Below are 20,693 nucleotides of genomic sequence, written 5' to 3'. Positions count from 1 at the left end.
AGGGCATAGAGTGACAGGATGAGTAGGAATGACTTTAAATTGGAGGGAGGGAAGATTTGTATTTGTCATTGGGAAGAAATTCTTCACTATGAGGGTGGCGAGGCACTGGCACAGGCTGCCCAGAGAAGCTGTGGATCCCCATCCCTGGAGGTCCCAGAATCACAGAACGACCTGAGTCGGACAGGACCCTCAAGTACCATCGAGTCCATCTCCCACCCTGCACAGGACAGCCCCAACATTCACACCACGTGCCCGAGGTGTCCAAGGCCAGGCTGGACGGGGCTTTGAGCAGCCTGGTCTGACGGGAGGTTCCCCTGCCCTCAGCGCGGGGCTGGGACTGGAAGGGCTCTAACCCCCCTCCCACCCCAACCCGACGGAGACTCCGTCACCAGCGGGGAAGGGGAGGGCGGGGCCGCCACGCGCGCGCGGGAGAGGCGGGGCCGCGCGGGGCGCAGCGCGCAGGGGCGGTGCCGATCACGTGCCCCGGCCCCGCCCCCGCCCCGGCAGCAGCGGCTCCGGCAGCGGTGCGCGCGGGCGGTGTACCTGGCGCCCTCCTCGGGGCTCCCCCTGTCGCCACGACAACTGGCCTCGCCCCGCGGCGCCTCTGCCATGGTGAGAGACCCCCGCGGCCCGCGCGGGGCGTTGTAGCGGGCCGGGCCCGGCCTCACGGGGCCCAGGGGCGGGGCGAGGAGGGCACGGCACGGCACGGCAGGTGTCGGAGCGGCCGCGGGGGGCAGGCGGGGAGCCCTCGCGCCCAGGCGGGCGGGGGCGCGCGGGCCGCTGGATATGCAAGGTCCGGGAGAGGGTTGCGTAGGGCGCGAGGGAAGGTACGGGGTGCGCGAGCCGTGGTACGCAAGGTGTGGGAGAGGGTGCGTAGGGCGCGAGCCGCGGTGCGCAAGGTGTGGGAGAGGGTACGGGGGGCGCGAGCCAGGGGGTGTGGAGGCGGCCAACCCGGGTACGCAAGGTGCGGAAGAGGGGTGCGTAGCGCGCGAGCCGGAGTGCGCAGGGCACGGGAGAAGGTACCGGGGACGCTAACCGGGATACGCAAGGTGCAGAAGAGGATGCGCAGGGTGCAAGTGTGCAGGGAAGGGGACCAAGCTACGCAAGGTGCGGAAGAGGGTGCGTAGGGCGTGGGAGGAGGTACGGGGGGCGCCAGCGGGGGTTCGCAGGGTGCGGGCAGGGGTGCATAGGTTACAGGGGAGGGTACGCAGGGAGCGAGCCGGGGTGCGCAGGGCGCGGGCGGGCACCCCGCCCCGTGGTGGCGCGGCTGCGGTGCTGGGGAGCGGGGATGTGCCTGTGGAAGGCTGTGAAATTCTTCCCTTGGCGTGAAGGCTCGTTCGTGCTCGTTGTCTTTCTTCTCTTGCGCTTTGCCTGCTCTTCCTTTCGGGTTCGAGCCTGTATGCATTGAGAAATAAGTAGCAAAAGAGAGGGTCTGCCTAGAGCAGGAGGGGCTGTGTTCCTAGAGTCGTAAAATCATTCAGTTAGAAAAGACTTTTGAGATCATCCAGTCCAACCGTACGTGTCCACTACTAAACCATATCCCTGAGCTCTTCATCTGCCCGTCTTTTCAATATCTCCAGGGTTGACGACTCAGCCACCTCCCTGGGCAGCCTGTGCCAGTGACGGAGAACTCTTGTTGTCCCTTGATGCTGCACCAGGCAGGGAGAGGATGTGCCCATGTGTCTGGCTTAGGTGTTACAGGTGTCTTGCCTCCCTGTATAACACTAGAGCAGCCAGGGCTGGAGCCCGACCATACACAGAGCATTGAGTGGTGTCCCCAGTATAACACCAGAGGGATAATGTCTCTGTGTTTATGGATGTGTAAAGCAGCTGGGGTATGACAGAGGTGTGTTGTCTCCCTGTATAAAGTAGGGAGGAAGCTAACGTGTGTGCACAGTGGAGTGTTAACAGTGTGGATACACGGGCCACTGTGCTGTGTGCTTATGCATGTGCAATAAGACAGGGTGTGGCCAGGGATGTATGTGGATAGCAGATGTGCGATAGGACGTGAGCCTAATGTTGTACCTCTGTGTCTGTGTGTCGGTATACCTGCTGTGATTTGGGCTTCAGATGTGTGTGCATTTGTGTTGTAACAGGGATGTGACATTGTGTGCAGGGACTTGGCACAGCGTCGTTTGTCTGTAGTTGTGTCTGTATGCTGCTGTCTGGTATGAGCTTGTTTCTGTCTGTATATATAGTGAATGTGGGTGTGGCATAGCATGTGGATATTTTTATAGGCATGTATGCTCTGGGTGTGGCAAGGATTATCTTTACTTTTATATGTATGTAGCTGATGCAGAGTATGGTATTTTGTGTGTATAGAGTGGCAGTTGCTTATATGTATAAGCGTGCATAGCTGTGATGGTTTCATGTGTATGCACGGATGTATTTATAATAGATTTGTGCTATGTAGGTGGTGGGTATGAGGTTTACTGTATCTGTGTGGAGATGGTGTGTCACAGAGCGTATGTGTGTGAAGGGTGCAACAAAGGAGGGAGAGTGGTTGAGGTTTTCTGTGTGGGGAGAGTATGTGGGGATGTGATGCTGTATGCGTATGCAGCGAGTGGCAGGGGAGAGGTGCATCGTGATGTTTGAGAAAGGAAGGTGACGGGGCATGTAAGGGGGAGTGAGGAGAGTTAGACATGGTGTGTTTGGAAAGGGCATTTGTATAATCACTGTTTTCAATTACAAATTAATTGTCTGATGTCTTACTGCTTTGCAGTGATAGTTTTATACAGAAAGAAGGCACAGTTGCCAGCCTTTCACATGTGAGGAAATGCACAGTGTTATAAATGCAGAAAATCACTTAATGTGTATATTTATGTATGTCTGTAATGACCATAGATTTCCTGTAGCAAGTTCTGGAGAGGAGGAGGGAGTGCTCAGTGTCACAAAAGGACAGAACATAGCCTATGTTGTTGTAACTTTTCTGTTCTTCCTTTGCTTGAAGGCTTTTTCATGCTCCTTTCTTCTCCTGCACTTTGCCTTCTGTTCCTTTCAGATTCTTACATATATGTTTTGTACTTAAGTAAAACATCCTTGAAAACTCAAACGTGAGGTGGAATGAAAGTAAGAATAGACTGTAGAATTGCAGTGCGCTTCTACATAGAATCATATTGGATTTAATTTGCAAAGGTTTTAAGATGTATCTGTTGCTACAAGGAGTAGTAAACATCAGTGAATAAGGCTGCAGATGGTCTAGGATTGGTGAAGTGATTATGATGTGACTTAGTGACACGTCCCACTGCACATAAGTGTTCCATCACACATCTTGTTTCACATCAGAGAGGATGCAGTATCTTAAAAGTCAATTCAATAAAATATGTTTATCTCATTTTGTAAACTTAGGAAAAATTACAGACTGAAAAACAATGAACAAAATAGTTCTAAATTGTTTCACAATATAAGTATTTTCCATTTAACAAACTCCAGGTATGCAGTTTTCCTTCATGGTTTATTTTGACATTCCTGATTAGGTACCTTTAGCAGTCTAAATTCAGCAGATGTAGAATCTGCAAAGAAGCACTGAATTGTTGCTTCAGCTGTGCAGGTAAAATCTCAGAAATTATACTGGATAAGCCTTCATGCTCTGCAAATCCTCATATTGGGCAGCTCCTTAGTTGCTCTTGACAGCTGATAAGAAAAGGATGAAATAGTGTCAATTTTTTTATTCTTTTCATATTTTTCAGTTAGTTTATTCAATGAATGCTTATACTTGAGTTGCACTCTGTTACAGGGTTAGTCCTGTTTAGGTTATTCTTTCACAGCTGCATAGTTTAAAGCTCAAGAAAGGTAAGGAAGAATTTAATTTTGACCAATTAACACCAAACCTTTTAGTATAGGTAATATAGTAATAGTAAGTTAGTGTTCGTACAAATCAGAAGGAGTATTAGTGTATTGCTTGCTTGTTTTGACCATAGACTGGAATATTTAGCTATCTTAGTGAAAATTAGAGATGACATGGGGCTAGCAGATGTGGAAAGCTTAAAATAAAAGTCAGATTTTCACTGAGGCATAGCAACTATTTTTAGGTTAGTGTACAAAAGTAGTACTAATCTTGGCACTGTGACAACATCGATCTGAATGCCAGCAGAAGGCTACACATTAACAGTACTTCAGCTGTTTTGTCAATTAAAAATCAGAATAACTGTGCTAATCTCATATAAATTGTTATCAACTTGCAAAATAGTTGGGGTGATGTTTCTACTAAATCACAAATACACATTTAAAGAGATATGGTAAGTAGGACAAAACCAGATGAAATTGTGAAACCAAAGAGTTCTCCCTCACTGTTCAGACAGTAGCCTCGAGCTAGTTTAGACAATAGCCACAACATTCACTTGCATTCTTTCTAATAACCTTTTCAGGAAGGTGATGCGTGACTCCATGGACTTGTAATTATTTTTTTTTTCTTTTCTCTTTATGATGTAGCACAATGCAAAAACTGTTACAATTTGTGATCATACTTGAGCTGTTTATTTTGTGTGACTTGATTTGAATGTGATAGGGTTGAAGTCCAGCTGTCTGAGCTTTTACAAAACTGCTTTCCCTCTTCAGCTGTTAACACAGAGTGGGATATTCTAATCACAAACCTTCTGAGGAGGAAGATTGTAAACACAGAGTAACTTCTAAATGGTGAAAGTCAGATTTGCATTCTTAAAATGCAAATTCCATGGTTACAACAGAAAAAGGTATGGATAAAATTTGCTTTAAAATTCACAGTGTGCTGGTATCTTCTCTGTCAATTCTGTGTTCGTTTTTCAGGATCACAAAGTTATTTATGTGTCCATTGAAGTGTAAACTAATTATTCTTGAGCTTGAAGATTTTTTTTTTTTTCAAGTAGTTGGTCAACTTTTCTCTCAGACTGATTTTTCAAGAAATATGCTGTGCTATGAATGTCTGAAAATCTGTGTGTATAGTGTGATTCCACAAGATTGCATGAAACCAAATGGATTACTTCTGTGATGAGATTAAGTTTTAATTTCAGTACAGTCCCTGTGAATGATGCCATGTTGGAAGCTGCTTTAGATTCTATTTCAGTACTGCAGCGTAGTCTTAAAGTTACTTGAGTGGTCAAAGGGAAGTACCTTTCTCAGGTGTTCTGAACTTAGGCTTTTGCAAATTGCATTTGAGCATCTGATGCCTAAGGAAGTATTTGTTATTTACCTATCAAGAAAAAGAAAGCATAGAATCTGTAAGATATATAATTTTTGCTGACTCCAGTGACTTCCTTCCTATCCCTACCAGGTCCTCTGTCTCTAACTCCACCCCCCAAAAAAATCTCCAAGCAAAACCACAGTATGGATTTAAGCCTTTAAATGGACTAAGATAATTTCTGTTGTGCAATGTAAATGTAACAATAGTTGTATTGTTTGAAATACAAGGATACCTCAGCTGATAAAATCATCTGCAGCAGATCTCTTGAATGACTCCCTCTGGGCTGTTATCTTTACCTGGGAGGAACCACTGCACTTGTGCTGGAGGAGGAGTGGAAATGTGCCCTTTTCTTGGCTTGTGCATTTATGACTGCATGGAACCACAAACTGCTGCTGTGTAGCCCACAAGAAAGTACTTAAAATTTGGTATCAAGCTGCTGCTCTTAAAACGTTGGCTGTACTTCATAGTGTACTCTCTTTTTCTGTCCCAGTGGTTTCCTGTCTTCTCCTTTAGACAGAAGGAAATAGTAAACTCTGTTTGCATTGGATTTGATGGCTGTTCAACTAGTTAACCAGTAAGTTCTGTAAATTTAAATCAATAAGGAGACAAGACATCATCAAATCTGCATAAATGTGAAACTCTACCAGTATGTCAAGTTTGTCTTCAGAGGTTGAAATAGAGGTCAGAGCTTGACAAAGGAAAGGCGTTTCCGTATCATGACTTGGTATTATGTGGTATTTATGTGAATATTAAGAGGAAGAATGCCTTGAGTGTGCTTGTACTTCTAAAACTGGTCTATAATCTGCATCTTAAACAAAAGTACCAAGGTGATTTTATTTCTGCAGAAATTCAAGAACCATAGATTTTGGCAAATACTAACAATTAAGTGAGTGTCCAGTTCTTTCTGTAAATCTCAGCCTCTTACCTTTCTTGGAACAGTTTGAATAAGATGTTTAGGAAATGCTACTGTGATGCTGTTTCCTTTGAAGTTAGTCGAACATAGATGCTTGTAATCATGAAGAAGTACCTAATTTTGTTTCTTAGAACTGAAAGCTTTTATTAATTATATGCTACATATGTGCAGCTGCAACACAGATTTTGTCATCTTTTTTTCTGGTTCATACTCTAGGGAGATTGCCTTGCAGAGACAGTTTGCTCATCGTAATAAAGATTTTGCACTCTCAATACTAGGAAAAACATCAGTTCTGACAGTGTTTGTGATGTAGATCAAGCACTGCTTGGAAATGGCTCTGTAGAAGCTATAAAGTCATGTCTGTAATGAACTATACCTTTTAAGTCTCAAATATATTTTTGAAGAGCAATTATGTTGGGAGGAAAAGGTTAGTACTAAACATTTTTGTTTCACAGGTGCTTAGAAGAGGGGATTCTTCTTCAACCGTGCAGTCAGGACTTAAGCTGTAATTTCATTTAGAGATTGAGCTAACTACAGAAAGAAAAAGAATTGCCTTTCTGGATTTGGGATTGCATAGCTGGAGGGAGGACTGTGTCATTTCAGATGAGAATAGTGCAAACTTCTGGGGAAGAATCTCTTGTGTGCACACTCTGGGAGGACTTCAGGTCTCCATTGTCATGCCATCAGTCTGTTAGTTTACACGCTAATATTGGAGACTGGGAATAGAATTAGATGTTTGTATGGTGGTAAAACCAACTATTTGCAGAAGTGATGATTCAGAGGGGAAGTTTTGAAAGGTGCAATCCTAAGGGCACTGATGAATTTATGATATGGATTAAATTTGGGTGGCTGAGGCTGATTGGCTATCTAAACCAAATACTGCTGCGTTAAAACAAACAGACACCACCCTTTCTTTTGGCCTGATTTTTTTCAGAAACGCATCATGCTCCGTAAGTCTAAGAATGTGTATTATATAGCATGATTCTGCAAGACTGCATGAAACCAAATGAATTATTTTTGTGATGAAAAGAATTGTCATTTGAGCACACAGTGCCTGTGAATGTTGTGATGGAGTATGGCTCAGAATCTGTTCCAGTATTTCTGCTTAGAGTCTTTAAGTTACTTGAACGGTCAAAGAAAAGTACCTTTCTCGAGTGTCCTGAACTTAGGCTTTTGCAGATTGCCTTTGAGTCTCTGCTTGATGCTTAAGGAGGGATATTTTGTTTTATTTGCTCAAGAAAAAGAAAGCATAGAATCTCTATGATGCATAATATACCCTTCTGGTGGGCTACAGTCAACAACTGCTTCACCCATTTAATTTTAATTTTCTGCCACAGGTCTGTTATCCCCAAGCCCATAAAGTAGATGATATGGGTTTCCCCATGTTCCACTTAAAAGTAATTTGTATATTTTGGCTGTTAACTGCATGCATTCTTTTGGATTTTTCAGGAATGATGTGTAAATGCTTCATCGTGTACTGTTTTTATTTGGAAGTGCAGAATATTAGAAGAGGAATAATGGATAAAGATGTGAAGAAGGAAATATTCAGTCCTTTTTTTTTAATAAAACAAACTGAAGAAGAGATTTACCAATCAGTATATGACTAACAGGTGATGAGGATAAATAAAAAATAAATAACACTTTGTCAAACCTGGTTTTTTCAGCTGTCTATTCATACATGTTTACAGAATATAAAGAGATAGAATTAGGAGCTTTTTCCAAATTTCTTAGTGTTTAAACAGTGGTGGTTGGATTTTTATTTTTTTTAAATCTCCTCAGCTGAAGCAGTCTCTAGTTGTGATGGGTTAGGTAGGAGGTAGTTTATTTTTCTGTATGGTTCAGATTTGTTTTCCCATCTCTAGCAGTGGTTACAACAATATGCTTTGAAAGACAAAGTGCAGACAAGCTCATCATAACCTGAATGGAAGGTTAGTCTTCCGTGTAGCTTCTATCTCAGAGTAACATGGGGGAAGCAGAACTTGCAGACCTTTTTTTCAAAAGATAGTGTAATGCCTGTTTCTTTTGGTTAGGTATTGGATTGATCCTAATGTTCTCTATCACACAGGTTACTGAACATCAGTTGCATGGTAGTGAGTACTGATAAAATGTTGTCTTTCAACAGAATTTTAGGCCTGCAAGTAATTAGGTTAATTCTGCACACCATTGTATTTCCCCTTCATAATTTTTAACAAGTTGAAGTGGGAACTGTCACAATCAAGTCAGTCTGAAATGTTGACTTGGTACAGAAAAATTCACGCAGCAGAGTTTATTCTGTGCCTCTTTGGTTTCTATCAGAATCTACTATGAATTAAATGTTTAAATAAATCTGCATTGCAGCACCTTAAATAACAGTGCTGGTAAGGCAGCAGTACATGAAAGTGTGCTTAATATGCAGGGCTAGTTCAGAGGATTGCCATCTCTCTGGTGACTCTTTAGGAGATGAGGTTAAGTCTTGCATTAAAGGATGGTCAGCTGACAGGTCAAGCTGACTGTTAGGCCTTAATAGCCTGTCTGCTTGCAGCAATTAGGCCATACTCTTCAAGAGGCCTGATTGGTGATTTCCAAATATATTCTTGGCAGTAGGTGACTGCCCCTCTGGAAAAGCAGGGGAAGGGATGATGTGAGCTCTTTAGTCAACTGAGAATGAGCTGGAGTGGTCAAGACAGCAGGCAAGGCAATCTCCGAGCACCTCCTGCTCCATGCTAAGAGGCAGTTGAGTTGGTACAGCCAAAGGCTTCAAGATAGAGTTGCACAGCTACAGACGTCATCTCTGAAGTTCACAAATTTCCTTGATCTGTCACGCAGTTAGAACAGGGCCGTGCAGAGCCAGACTGATGCCCTCCGGTCAGATGTGAATGATACGGTATGAATACCAATGCTGGAAAAACAGGAATGGTGATTCGTTTGGAAGAAAACCAAGCAGCGGAGTGGGCAGTGTGGCCAGCTGCTTCTGCATGGCAGGTTTTATTAGATTGTACAGCACTTACTATGGAGAAACTTTAAAAGCAAAATGGCCCTGCTAGGCGGCTTTAGGTCAGTAGAAGGCTTTATGGAAAGAGAGAGAGATGTTCCCAGGTGTATTTGACCTTCTTCTCTGAAGGTGAGCCTTAACTGTTTAAAAGGACCAACACACTGAGAACAAAAGGCTTGCTTATGAGGTGTTAGTTGCTTTTGATCAGTCATTTCCTCGTGGTGTTAGAAAAGATCCTGAGGAAAGACCAAAGCAAAAGATCCAGTGTGTATTTGGCAGCAAGGAGAAGCTACAAGCCTGCTGAAGACAATGCCCTAGGCTCTGCTAGAGGATGTTTAAGGGAAAAAAGAGATTGGCAACTATGACAGACCAGGATGGCTGGGAATTGAAGTGCAAAGCCTAAGACGGAGCACGGTGAGCAGCTGGAGCATAGGAGCGAGAGCCTGGAGGGCAGATAGTGTCTCTGTGTTGAAATAATAGACTTTGCCAGCCTGACTCTGCTGTAGACAAGCTTGGTTCAATATGACATCGTCTTTCGAGGTTTGCTTTAGAGTGTTGTTATTTCATCGATTATACAGAAATCTCTGCTATGGTTTCTAGAGTAACACCAGCCCTGTGCCATCAGCTGTTGTATCTTTGATATCACTTAGTTCTGTTGGCAGTGCGTGTCCATTTGCCTAACACTGGGTTTGTTGCCTAGATACGGTTACGTTTTGCTACTTGCATGGTGTTAAATGGTTCTGCTTGTCTGCCTAAGTCTAATGCAGTAATTGTACATTTCTGGAGGAAGCGCCAGCTAGCAGCAATTCTCTGACCATTGGAGAGCACTCTGTAGTGTAACGTGAGATAATCTGAATTTCATAGTAGAGGAAGATTGTTTTCTTCTTTCTTCTCCATTTTTCTCCTCTGTTTAAATATAGAGATTTTTAGGATGCCATTCATTACTTTAGTGTGCTCTTGAATTGCTGTGAGTAGTAAAGCTGACTGCTGGCTTTCCTGCCACTATAACAAGAGGCAATTTCAGAAGCATGCTGAAGGGGAAATTGCACAGGCAATGATTAGACAGCTCTTTTGAGGAGGAGGGATGTGTGCAGCAAGCTGGAGGGGTTTCTGTTTGGTAACAAAATCTACACATCAGGGGAATTGAATGAAAGTTTTATTTTCTCAGGATTTTCCTTTAAAGCATTTTGTTTTTACAATGCTTAATTACTGCATAAATAATATTAAATAAACACTGTTCTTGCCAGTGAAAACCTGAAACTTGATGCTTTTTGCACATGGCAATATTTAGAGTTTAACTAGGACATTTGCTCTGTCAACCATAGGAGAAATGTATGGATTTAATTCTAAACTACTGAGAAATCAGGTTCAAGACCATCTAAGGACCCTGAAGGTTCACAAATCCATGGGACCTGGTGAGGTGCTTGTGTGGGTCCTGAGAGAACTGACGCATGGAGTTTCTAAACCAGTAGCCATCATATTTGAGAAGTCATGGAGGTCTGGTGAAATTCCCACTAACTGGAAAAGGGGAAATGTAGCCCCCGCTTTTAAAAAGTGAAACAAGACCTGGGGAACTACAGGCCAGTCAGTCTCACCTCTGTGCCCAGCAATATCGTGGAGCATATCCTTCTGGAAACTGGGATAGGGCACGTGGAAAATAACGTAGTGTCTGGTGACAGCCAACATGGCTTCACTAAGGGAAGATTTTTCCTGATTTATTTGGTGGCCTTCTACAGCAGAATTACAGCATTGTTGGATAGGGGAAGAGCAACTGATATCATCTACCTGGAGATGTGCAAAGTATTTGACACTGTCCTGCACAACATCCTTGCCTCTAAATTGCAGAGACGTGTATTTGATGGGTGTACCACTTGATGGATAAGGAATTGGCTGGATGGTTGCAGTCAAAAAGTTGTGGTCAGTTGGCTCAATATCCAAGTGGAGACCAGTGACGAGTGGCATTTCTCAGGGGTTGGTTTTGCGACCATTGCTGTTTAACATCTTCATCAGTAACATGGACAGTGGGATTGAGGGCACTCTCAGCAAGTTTGCAGACAGCACCAAGCTGTGTGTTGCGATTGACATACCCGAGGGACGGGATGCCATCCAGAGGGACTTTGACAGGCTTGAAAGGTGGATCTGTGCAAACATCATGAAGTTCAACAAGGCTAAGTTCAGGGTCCGACACCTGGGTCAGGGTAATGCCGGGTATCAATACAAGCTGGGGTATGAAGGAATTGATGGCAGCCCTGCCAAGAAGGATTCCGGGGTGCTGGCGGATGGAAAGATGGACATGAGCTGACAGTGTGCGCTCACGACCCTGAAAGCCAACTGAATCCTGGATTGCATCAAAAGAAGTGTGGCCAGCAAGTCAAGGGAGGTGATTGCCCCTCTGCTCCACTCCTGTGAGACTCCGCCTGGAGTACTGCATCCGGCTCTGAAGCCCTCGGCACAGGAAACACATGGGCCTGTTGGAGTGGGTCCAAAGGAGGGCAACGAAGATGGTCAGAGAGCTGGGGCACCTCCATTATGTGAACAGGCTGGGAGAAGTTGGAGTTGGTCAGCCTGGAGAAGAGAAGGCTCTGGGGAGATCTTATAGTAGCCTTCCAGTACCTAAAGGGAGCCTACAAGGAAGTTGGAAAGGGATGGCTTAGCAGAAAGTGTTGCAGTAGGGCAGAGGGTAATAGCTTTAAACTGAAAGAGAGTAGATTTGTGTTAGATACAATAAAAAAAAATTCTTACAATGAGGGTGGTGAAGCCCTGGAACAGGTTATCCAGAAGAGTAATGGAACAGGAAACAGGACATTTAGAACTGGTTTTAGAGCAACATTTATTACATATGTTCAATCTCACCTTTTTTTTTTTTTTCCTTTTTTTTTGCACAGATTTGTCTGTTGTATTTGGGGATTTTTATGTAGTTAAATCCACACTTTACCTAACATTTGAGATATCTGGTCATTAAAACCGTCAAAATTACTACCAAATGCAAAAGCAAGGAAAGAAGACATTCTTTCTATATCCGGGGTATTTTCAATTGTTATTTTGTATTATTGTATACAGATATTTTGAGGACATGTCCTTGTTACCACTATCTGTAACTGAAGAAAAATAGATCATATTTCACAAGATTTTTAGATTGTTTTTATTTTTTTACAGCAACTGAACACTTTCTTGACTGGTTTTGGTTGTGTTGGTTTTTTTTTGTTTGTTTGTTTGTTTTTTAATGGATAGAAACAAACCCAGAAGATATGTGATAAAAATAAAGCTCAAAAAGGACATCACTGTTTACTTCAGAGAGGTGATACATAAATGTGCTCAGGCTATTTATTTAATGAATGGATGTTTTATATTATCAGGAAGTGTTCAAAGAATAAATATATTTTCCTGTTTGCGCCTTCTCTCTTTTTTCTCCCCTTGCACACATTCAAGATCATGTTACAAAGGTTCATCTAGAAGATCTCTACCTCAGTTGTGCCATGCCTGTTCTTCATTTGTGGGAAAACTAGTACTGAAGAGCCTTAAAGAATTGTCTTTTCTGAGATGTAAATGCAATAGACTTTGGAGGCTAATACACTTTTTTTTTTTTAGAGTAGAAGAGTACTTTAAAGAGAACTTTTATTTTGCTAAATATTCTTGTTCTGACACAATAATACTTCATGGTATGATAACCACAGCTGGTGCATACAAGAACACATGAAACTTACTGTTTGAGGGGAAACAGCTTCAAATCTGGTTGTGGCCTCAGCTGTGCTTCATGTATCAGGCATGGTATTATGTGTGGCTGGGCAAGTTGCACGTTTCTCATCTAGTAGTAAAAGCTGCATTTTTTCAGTTTTAGCTAGGATTCCTAAATGCAACCATGTTGGTGATACATGCTGTCAGGTACTCAAAATAGTTTGCCCAACCAACATTGACTTAAAAGTTTAAAGATATCTCACATAAACATATAGAGACTATAAGCCTGCTTTCCATAAAAGTTACCAGTTTGATTGTAGGCTTAGATTTTCAGCTTGGCTCCAGTAGAAAAATACCTACTATTCCCAAAAATCTGTACTATGATTTGTAGTGATTTAACTTTTTAATGCAGAATTTGTAGTTGGAAATACTTAATAGTCTTGACCACATGTTGTAGCTGCTTGTATTAAATAGTAGCTTGCTGTCTCTTCCTAACTTAAATGCTGTGTCATGTTCACACAGCGAGCGTATATCTATGTTACTGTACATCTGCAAATCTGTGGTGTAAAGAAAGACTGGTAAGAACAGCTTTTGTACTGGCAAAGTGATGGCACATGCAAGCTAGTAGCAGTTTGCAAAGTAGTTTTATTCTATTTCAAAATGTGTACTTAGGCTTATAAGTGGGAAATGAATGGTAGATGATGTAACTTTTGACAAAATATCTGCCACTATAGAATAATTAAATTGGAAGAGGACTTTTAGTGGTCTGTGATACTGAATGTTCAGATTCTGGATGAGAATTGATGAGATCTGAGTTCACATGGTTGTTGTACCACAGGTCTTGGATGCTTTCATGGAGGTAATTTCCTTTTTTTCAATTTCATTTTTTTTCAACCTGCAATGCACAAGAACATTTACCCACTTTGCTTTTTAGCGTTCTTAAGGTCTATAAGGATGGCATATGCATCTCCGTTTTCTGTAAGAGTGCTGCAGTAACACAATCGGGCCCATGTTTTGACTGTTTGTCTAAAAATTATCCAAATATATACTACTGTTTTCAACCTATAAGCTGCAAACTGTGAGTAGCATGATATTAAAGTGGAATATGTGCAGATAATTCATAGATTTATGAACTCCCAAGCTCAGAAGCAGTCATCCAATTCTAAAACCTGTGTTGATGTGCATAGCATATCTCATCATAGAGGCTGAAAATAGTGACAGCAACAGGTATCGGATGTAAAGCAGAACCAGAGCAAACCTAAACCTGTGGTCAGCCATGTGGAATGCTTAAAGCTGAGAATATGTCTCTTCTGAAGGAACTAAAACATGTAAATGTGGTGCTTCGGGACATGGTTTAGTTAATATATCGGTGTTGTGTTGGTGGCTGAACTTGGTGATCTTAGAGGTCTTTTCCAACCTTAATGATTCTATGAATCCTTTAACTAGAATTGTCCAATTGAAATATATATGCATAGGTGTTTTATGCTTTGAACATGTACAGTCACTAGTCTGCGAATAATTGTGCTGCTTCGGTTGCAGGAAAAGGAGACTTGATCAAACTTGTTTGATCAAACTTGGTCCTCTTGAAAGGTGTTCCTAGATGTGTGGATAACTGTGTGCACAGATGGTAGGTAAAGAAAGTGGCAGTTGCTCTTTTGTTGAAATTGAGAAACAGTAGTATGCAGTTAGATCTGAAAACAGCCTGGGATATAGTGGAAGAGAAAAACAGTTCTTGATTGCAGCCAGAAGGAAATTCAGGTTTTCTAATCCTACAGTATTTTTGGGAAGGTATGTTCAGAATTCACAGATATGTGCTTTCTGCTCTTTTTTTTTAAGAAGGTAAAGCCAAGCGTATATTGAGTTTTTCTGTATTTACTTGATGGTACTACTACTTCCTTTTTTCTTCTTTTTTTTGTGTGGTTGTTTGATGTCTTGCGGTTTATTTGTTTTTTTGTTTGGTTGGTTGTTTTTAACCAAGAAGCAAACCAAATAGTCACCAAGTATGTGATACATATTGATGGATGGGGATAATACCTATATGCTTGGGTCAGGAACGTTATATTAGTGAAGGACAGGGAAAAGATGCCTTCCAGTTGTTTTTCATGGTTCTGTTTTGTGTGGTTTTCTTATTTACCTTTTAGCATTCAGAAAACTCTTGACTGTTTTGGCTCTCTGTTTCTACCTTTTGTTTCTGGTAATGTGGACAGCGAATGGATTCCATAAAAGTCTTCTCTCTACAGTGGAAATGAGTGCTTGTGACTTTGACTTCCTCCAGTCTATGCCATGATTCCTTCCATTCTGAATCATTTTCTCTTTGGTTTACTGCTGTGTTCCTATGGCAAAAATTCTCAAACCAAAGTATTTACAGTCAGTTGTAAGTCTGGTCACTGTCTCCTTTGTTCAGTATTTCTAGTTAGCTGTTGACTGATCCTTTTCTATATTTGCAAAACATTTTCCTAGATAATTTTAGTGTTGCCTGCTTTTCCCTTGGGCATTTTTTTTCAGTCTCTCTACTTTTTCTTAGGAGATATGTTAGTAATAGGAATTTCTGGGTGAGAGGTATTTTGAGGGTTTTGTGTAGCATTTCTTGAGGCACTTCGCTTGCTTATATAGCAGTTGCTGTCATATCTGTGGCAGTAAATTATTTAAATCTTTGTTATTGTATTTTATCCATATTCACATACCCGGGCCAAATAATTTAGGCTGTAAAGAGTGAAGGAAGAGACCTGAATAAGTGGAAAGTGTCCAGGTTCTATTTTCTGTAATGGGACAATTTTAGGACCATAAAACTAGTGCGTGCTTGTGCATGTCTTGCTATTGCTAGAAGTTTTACTACTGCCTAAAATACTGCTTTGTGGGCTCTACATGTGGCTTCTGATCACTTGTTTAATACTTATTAAGTCGTTGCACAATTTTTGTGCAGTCAAATCTTAGGACTAGGGAAGAGCAGGTGTATGCATGGGTGTGGCCCGGTTGCGTGTATTGAAATAATTTCATAGTTTTCCCAACTCACATGTTGAAAACTTGATATCGACAGTAATTTAAAGGAACTAGACACCTAAATAAAGGGGAAAGAATTCTCTGAGAGCAGTTTTTCTTGTTGGTCTTTCTAATTGATGTGTTTTATTTCTGTTTCCAGGTTTTCTCAAATAATGATGAAGCCCTTATTAACAAAAAACTACCAAAAGAACTTCTTTTAAGGTAATTATACATGATGTTTTAAGAAGTAAAAATCTGAGGATCGTATATTGCTTCTGTGGCTTACAGGCTACCAAGAACTATTTACTGTCTTGAAAAAAATAGCAACATTACCTGATTTAATTTTTGGAATTCTTGAACTTTTTGTCTTTTGGTTAGTCTTCATTTGTTTTAATATGTTCAAATTATACAATAACATGGAAGATCTTTTACTTTCATATCAGAAAAAGAAGTGAAATACAGTGTCCAAAAAGCTGTAGTGTATAGTGTGGTCAACTCTTCCAAACTGTGCAATGTCTGAAGAGCCTGTAATCCTTTCTCTAATGTAGTTCACACTCTGTGTGTCATGAACTCTGTAATAACAAAATCAAATATAAATTCAACTTAAACACTTTCAAAAAGTCTCTGCAGTGAAAAGCAGTGCCTCTTTCCATTAGTACCAGTGTTATATGAGGTAGAAACAACAGGAGGATTTTTCCCACTGTAGTGATTCAGCTAGTCATAAATTTCATTGGCTTGCTGGTGTGTAAGTAGATCCCCTTTGCAGGAATTAGCTACAGCACCAAGATCAGTAAGTTCAGCCCATGCTTGGGACCGTGACGGATGTTTTCATGCTCTCTCTTGTTGAGAGTTGATTTCAAGCAAAGCGTAAACTTCCAGATGTGGAGATACTGCACAACTGGATGGGGCCACTTCAGAGCTGGAACTGAACCAGCTCATCAATATCTTTTGTACCTGCATATTGTTATTATTCCAGTCTACTCTTGGAAAGGGTGAGGGGAGGTGTTCCCATATAGTGATGCAATTACAGGTTTTAGTGATGATGTTATTAACATGATTTCATATTAAAATGCTAAAGAGATGTTAGGGTTAGCTTGTATGTATGTCATTTCTTCCTGTTTCACTTGAAGTAGCAGTATGTCTCAAATAATGGTGTTTTGCATCTTGTGTCTGAAGAAAAGTGCTCATAAAGCATTATGAGTTCTTTTAGTATCTGTACTACCACAGTGCTCTCTTGGTGATAGTAAAGCAGCAGCCTATTGTTAAAGGAATTGAATTTTAAAAGGATTTTCATTTTTGTTGAGAAATACTCTTTCTATATGGTGACAGTGTTCTAAATTAGACTCACAGAACTGTTTAGAAAATGCGATTAAAAAGGATGCGTCACTGGATGATACCCTGAACAGAAATTCTAATAACTTCAGTTTGTTGCACTTAATGCAAAACATGAACCACAAGATAAAATTCAATTTAAATGCTGCCTCCTTAGCAAAGAATCATAACCTGCAAGTGCTTTTTTCCTAACAGTAGAACTCTGCAAATATCTGTGGAGATGACTGTCCTTTTCACTGTAATAGATGCAAAGTATCCCATTTATGTAATTCAACAGAATTTGTTGGTGTGGTTTAGACAGTGAAAAGTATGGGGCACTGAGACAGTAAAGACATCTTTTGAAAGAACATATTGTTTATGTAGTATGCCTCAGTTTTCATTGTAGGGTAGAAAGAAAATATCTGTGAAACTGTAAAGATGTTTAATTCCCAAGTTATTGTGTCTCCTGATTATGTGAGTAGCATCTATAAAATTAATGTGTTGAGGTTTACTGTAAGAATTCCTGCATCTAACTTGTAGGTATCAGTTTCCTGAATTGGGTATTCCAACACCAAATTTGGTAAATACTTTAAAATGTTATATAGGGAGTAGCTTTTTCTGTTTCACTAGCAGTATGTTTATTTCAACACGTCTTACTATATAGGACATTTTAAAGAACTGGGCAGGAAAAAAAACCTATGTGCAAGTAGTTCAACAGTACCAGTGGCTTAGCTGTTAGCTCTTCTATTCAAGATAACTGCTTAGTGAGGAACTTGGAGGATATATTGGCTCACCTGGAATTTAACCAACGAAGGAAGTGATGCACCTAGGCACTGCCACTACATTAACAGTGTGGTTGAAGAGCTTCCTGGGGCTAGAACGACAATATAAAATAGCCCAGGCCAAGCACACACAGAACTAGTTCAGCCAGCCATCTAGTTCTTGTACACGTATTTGCAGTTGCACGTACTTGCAGTTTCAGTCATCTACCAAAGCAGCATTGCAGCTGTAGCCAGGAGAGTTGATGTGAGAGACTGAATTGGGAGTCAGCTTTCTCAGTAAAGATCATAATGGTCTCATCCTGAATGCTGGGACTTCAGTGATGGTCTGCAAATAACGAGAAAGAACTAGTGTTTCAGTACACCCACAATATTGTGCTGACCATCAGGGCTTTGGAATGGAAAGGAAGGGGGTGGGTAGGAGAGTTGCTCTGTAAACCTACTTTTGAAACTGTACTGCTGCAGAGAAAAATTCAGAGGCAGATTGTGTTAGGGGGCATGTTATGATGGGGCATAGGCCTGAGTTCTATTCCCTGCAGAGTGTAGGTACCTAGGGAAGTGTAGGGACTCAAACCTGGCTGTCTAAAGGATTTTCAGTGGGGAATTTGTTTAATGCTCCTGCACAATAAAAGCCTTTGTAAGACTGAGCCTGAATATCTTTTAACACATAAAACAGTTTATGTTCATGCTATAATATGTTTTACAATTGTCCTGCCATATGATTATGACAGGAGAGATTAAATACTGCTGCACTGAGTGTAATTAATATCCTATTTTTACTATATTAACCATGCAGTCTATCTTTTAATTAAAAGGAGAGTAAGTCAGTTGCAGTGGAAACATTTTGCTCACAGTGAATAGTAAATACTGTTGAAAGTATCATCAAGTGCACTTAGTTTGTTCCTGTTGGAAACTGCTACAGCTCTTTTTTAAAAAAGCATAAAATTTGACACATGAAAAAGAATGGTTAATGTCTGGAAATGAAGAGTAAACGATTTCTTTCATTGCGAGAATTGGTCTTGTTGTCTTTTGTGTCAAGTATTTAAACGTCTGTGATCTGACTATAACAAGCAAACCATTTTTTCTCTAAAGTGGAGAGAACTTTTTCTGATGGTAGACTTAGGAAGTACTGCCACTCTTATTCATTTGTTGCTATAGTTGCGTACTCTATAGTTGAACAAAATAAGCCCCTGGTCTTATACTGGAGTTCTTTATTATTATTAATAATAATAATAATATTACTACTCCTCCTATTATTATTATTGTTATTACAAGCGACATTAGATTGGAAGGTTTTCATGGCAGTTTCATGCCACTTGTGAATTTCGTACAGAATATCTCCTACACTTAAGTAAATGACTGAAACCCTCAGCTTCTCAGACAGGAAGCTGGTTTGAAAGGATGCAAAACCAGATGTTTGTTCCTTCTCAATTAGATAACTAGGCAGAAGAGGAAGACGATATCTGAGTAGTATGGACAGTGGTGGTTTTGAAGAGGACACTGGTTTGGAGGGACTGTACTTTGAGGTAGGTAGACTAGCTTGGTTGGAGAGTGGGAGAGCATTTAATCTGTAACTTTTTCTGGTTTATGGGCGTTTACTTTTTTTTGTACTGTTTGAGTAGGGTTCTTTTTCCAGTGGAAGAAATGGGTTGCTTCTAAAAATGTTGATTTGTAGTACTGTTCACGCTAAAAGAGAAAGTATCACCCCTGCTAGCTGCTGCGGTGTTGTTATTTTGCCAGTTGGCAAGGAACGTTCTTTCCCTCTGCTCTTATGTATTATAAGAAGTGAAAGGTTGAATAAATCCTCATTTGTGTGATGTTCAAATAAGAATCCTGTAGATGTATTATAGATCATGTAATTTAAACAATGTTTTCAGTCAGTTGTAGCTTTATTTTTTTTTCTTAGCCTGTGTTTATGGAAAAGCATAATTTGATTATACAGTGCATTAGCTGTGGATTTGCATTGGTGTCTAAACTTAACAAATCCCTATCTATCATCAGAAGAATTAGAAATCAAATCAGAGATAGCTTATTGCAGTTTTAATGGTAACAGCTTTTCCAGTAAGATATCACAGCCTTGAAGATGATAATCTTCAATTTTTATTTTTTTGTGTAAATTGCTGGAAGAAACAAATGGATTTTTAAAGTTACAGTATGAGTTTGAAGAGCACTGGAAACGAAAAACCGTTATGTAATTAATATTAGAATGTTTGGACTTTCCAACAGCTTGCAAAAAAATTTTTTTAAGTTTTGTGCTTGATAAAAACTTATAATAATACAGGTTTGGAAGTGGTGGTCTAGCCACTACTTTTGGCATGTAGAAGCACAGATGACATTTGTTCTTTTATACTTCAACTGCTAATGTTCTGTGCTGTGAGATTTGCATGGAATTGGCAAGCTTCAGGAACAGATATGTTTATTCCCTTTGGCTGTCTGAACAGTTTTCAGTTCCTTTCTGCTTATGAAGTCCCAACTTCATAAATCGTACCACAAATGTAGAAGCTATTATGAGTTCTGCTATAAACCATACGTAATGGGTGCATGTACTTGAATAAAAAGTCTGAGTCATCAGACTCAAAATCTGACTGCTCAATTAGATTTAAAAGAGGATAAGTAAAGTTTGGGGACTCAAATTAGGAGAGGAACCCAGGAGTTGTGTTCCAGCATCAGCTTTTCTTGTATGCAAGAACATGCAGCTTGTGAGTTGGCTAATAAGTTATTTATTATATGTTTTCATGGTTCTATTCTTTGTTTTTATTACTGCACGCTGCTTTTTGCTCCTCTTCTAGTCTGTTCATTATTGTAGAGAAGAAAAATTATGAAGTTAAACATAGTATTTGGTATAGTTGAAGCGGTGCTTTACCATCTGTGTGCTTAACTCTGGGGGAAATAGAAAAGGAAGGCCAC

General features: G+C 40.6%; 1 protein-coding gene across 6 annotated transcripts in view; it reads left to right on the top strand.

Moving 5' to 3' along the window:
- Positions 1-470: 470 nt before the first annotated feature.
- The window catches only part of FBXL2 (F-box and leucine rich repeat protein 2), a 56,291-nt gene continuing 36,068 nt past the window's right edge, over positions 471-20,693 (top strand). The window contains exons 1-3 of one of the 6 annotated variants that reach the window (XM_054060303.1): positions 549-612; positions 15,857-15,918; positions 19,222-19,312. Coding sequence is in view for 3 of the 6 variants with exons in the window: in XM_054060299.1 (XP_053916274.1) it covers positions 4,662-4,691; positions 15,857-15,918 (92 nt within the window). In the remaining 3 variants the exon portion in view is untranslated. Of the gene's footprint in view, positions 613-4,557; positions 4,692-14,325; positions 14,345-15,856; positions 15,919-19,221; positions 19,313-20,693 lie in introns of those variants that run through there. The other 5 variants (XM_054060305.1, XM_054060304.1, XM_054060299.1 and 2 more) reach the window with 5 other exon arrangements.

The sequence above is a fragment of the Cuculus canorus genome, chromosome 2 (assembly GCF_017976375.1).
Source record: "Cuculus canorus isolate bCucCan1 chromosome 2, bCucCan1.pri, whole genome shotgun sequence".
In the NCBI taxonomy this organism is placed as follows: domain Eukaryota; kingdom Metazoa; phylum Chordata; class Aves; order Cuculiformes; family Cuculidae; genus Cuculus; species Cuculus canorus.
Note: the sequence above shows the minus strand (reverse complement) of the source record. Positions and strands in the feature narration are given on the sequence as shown.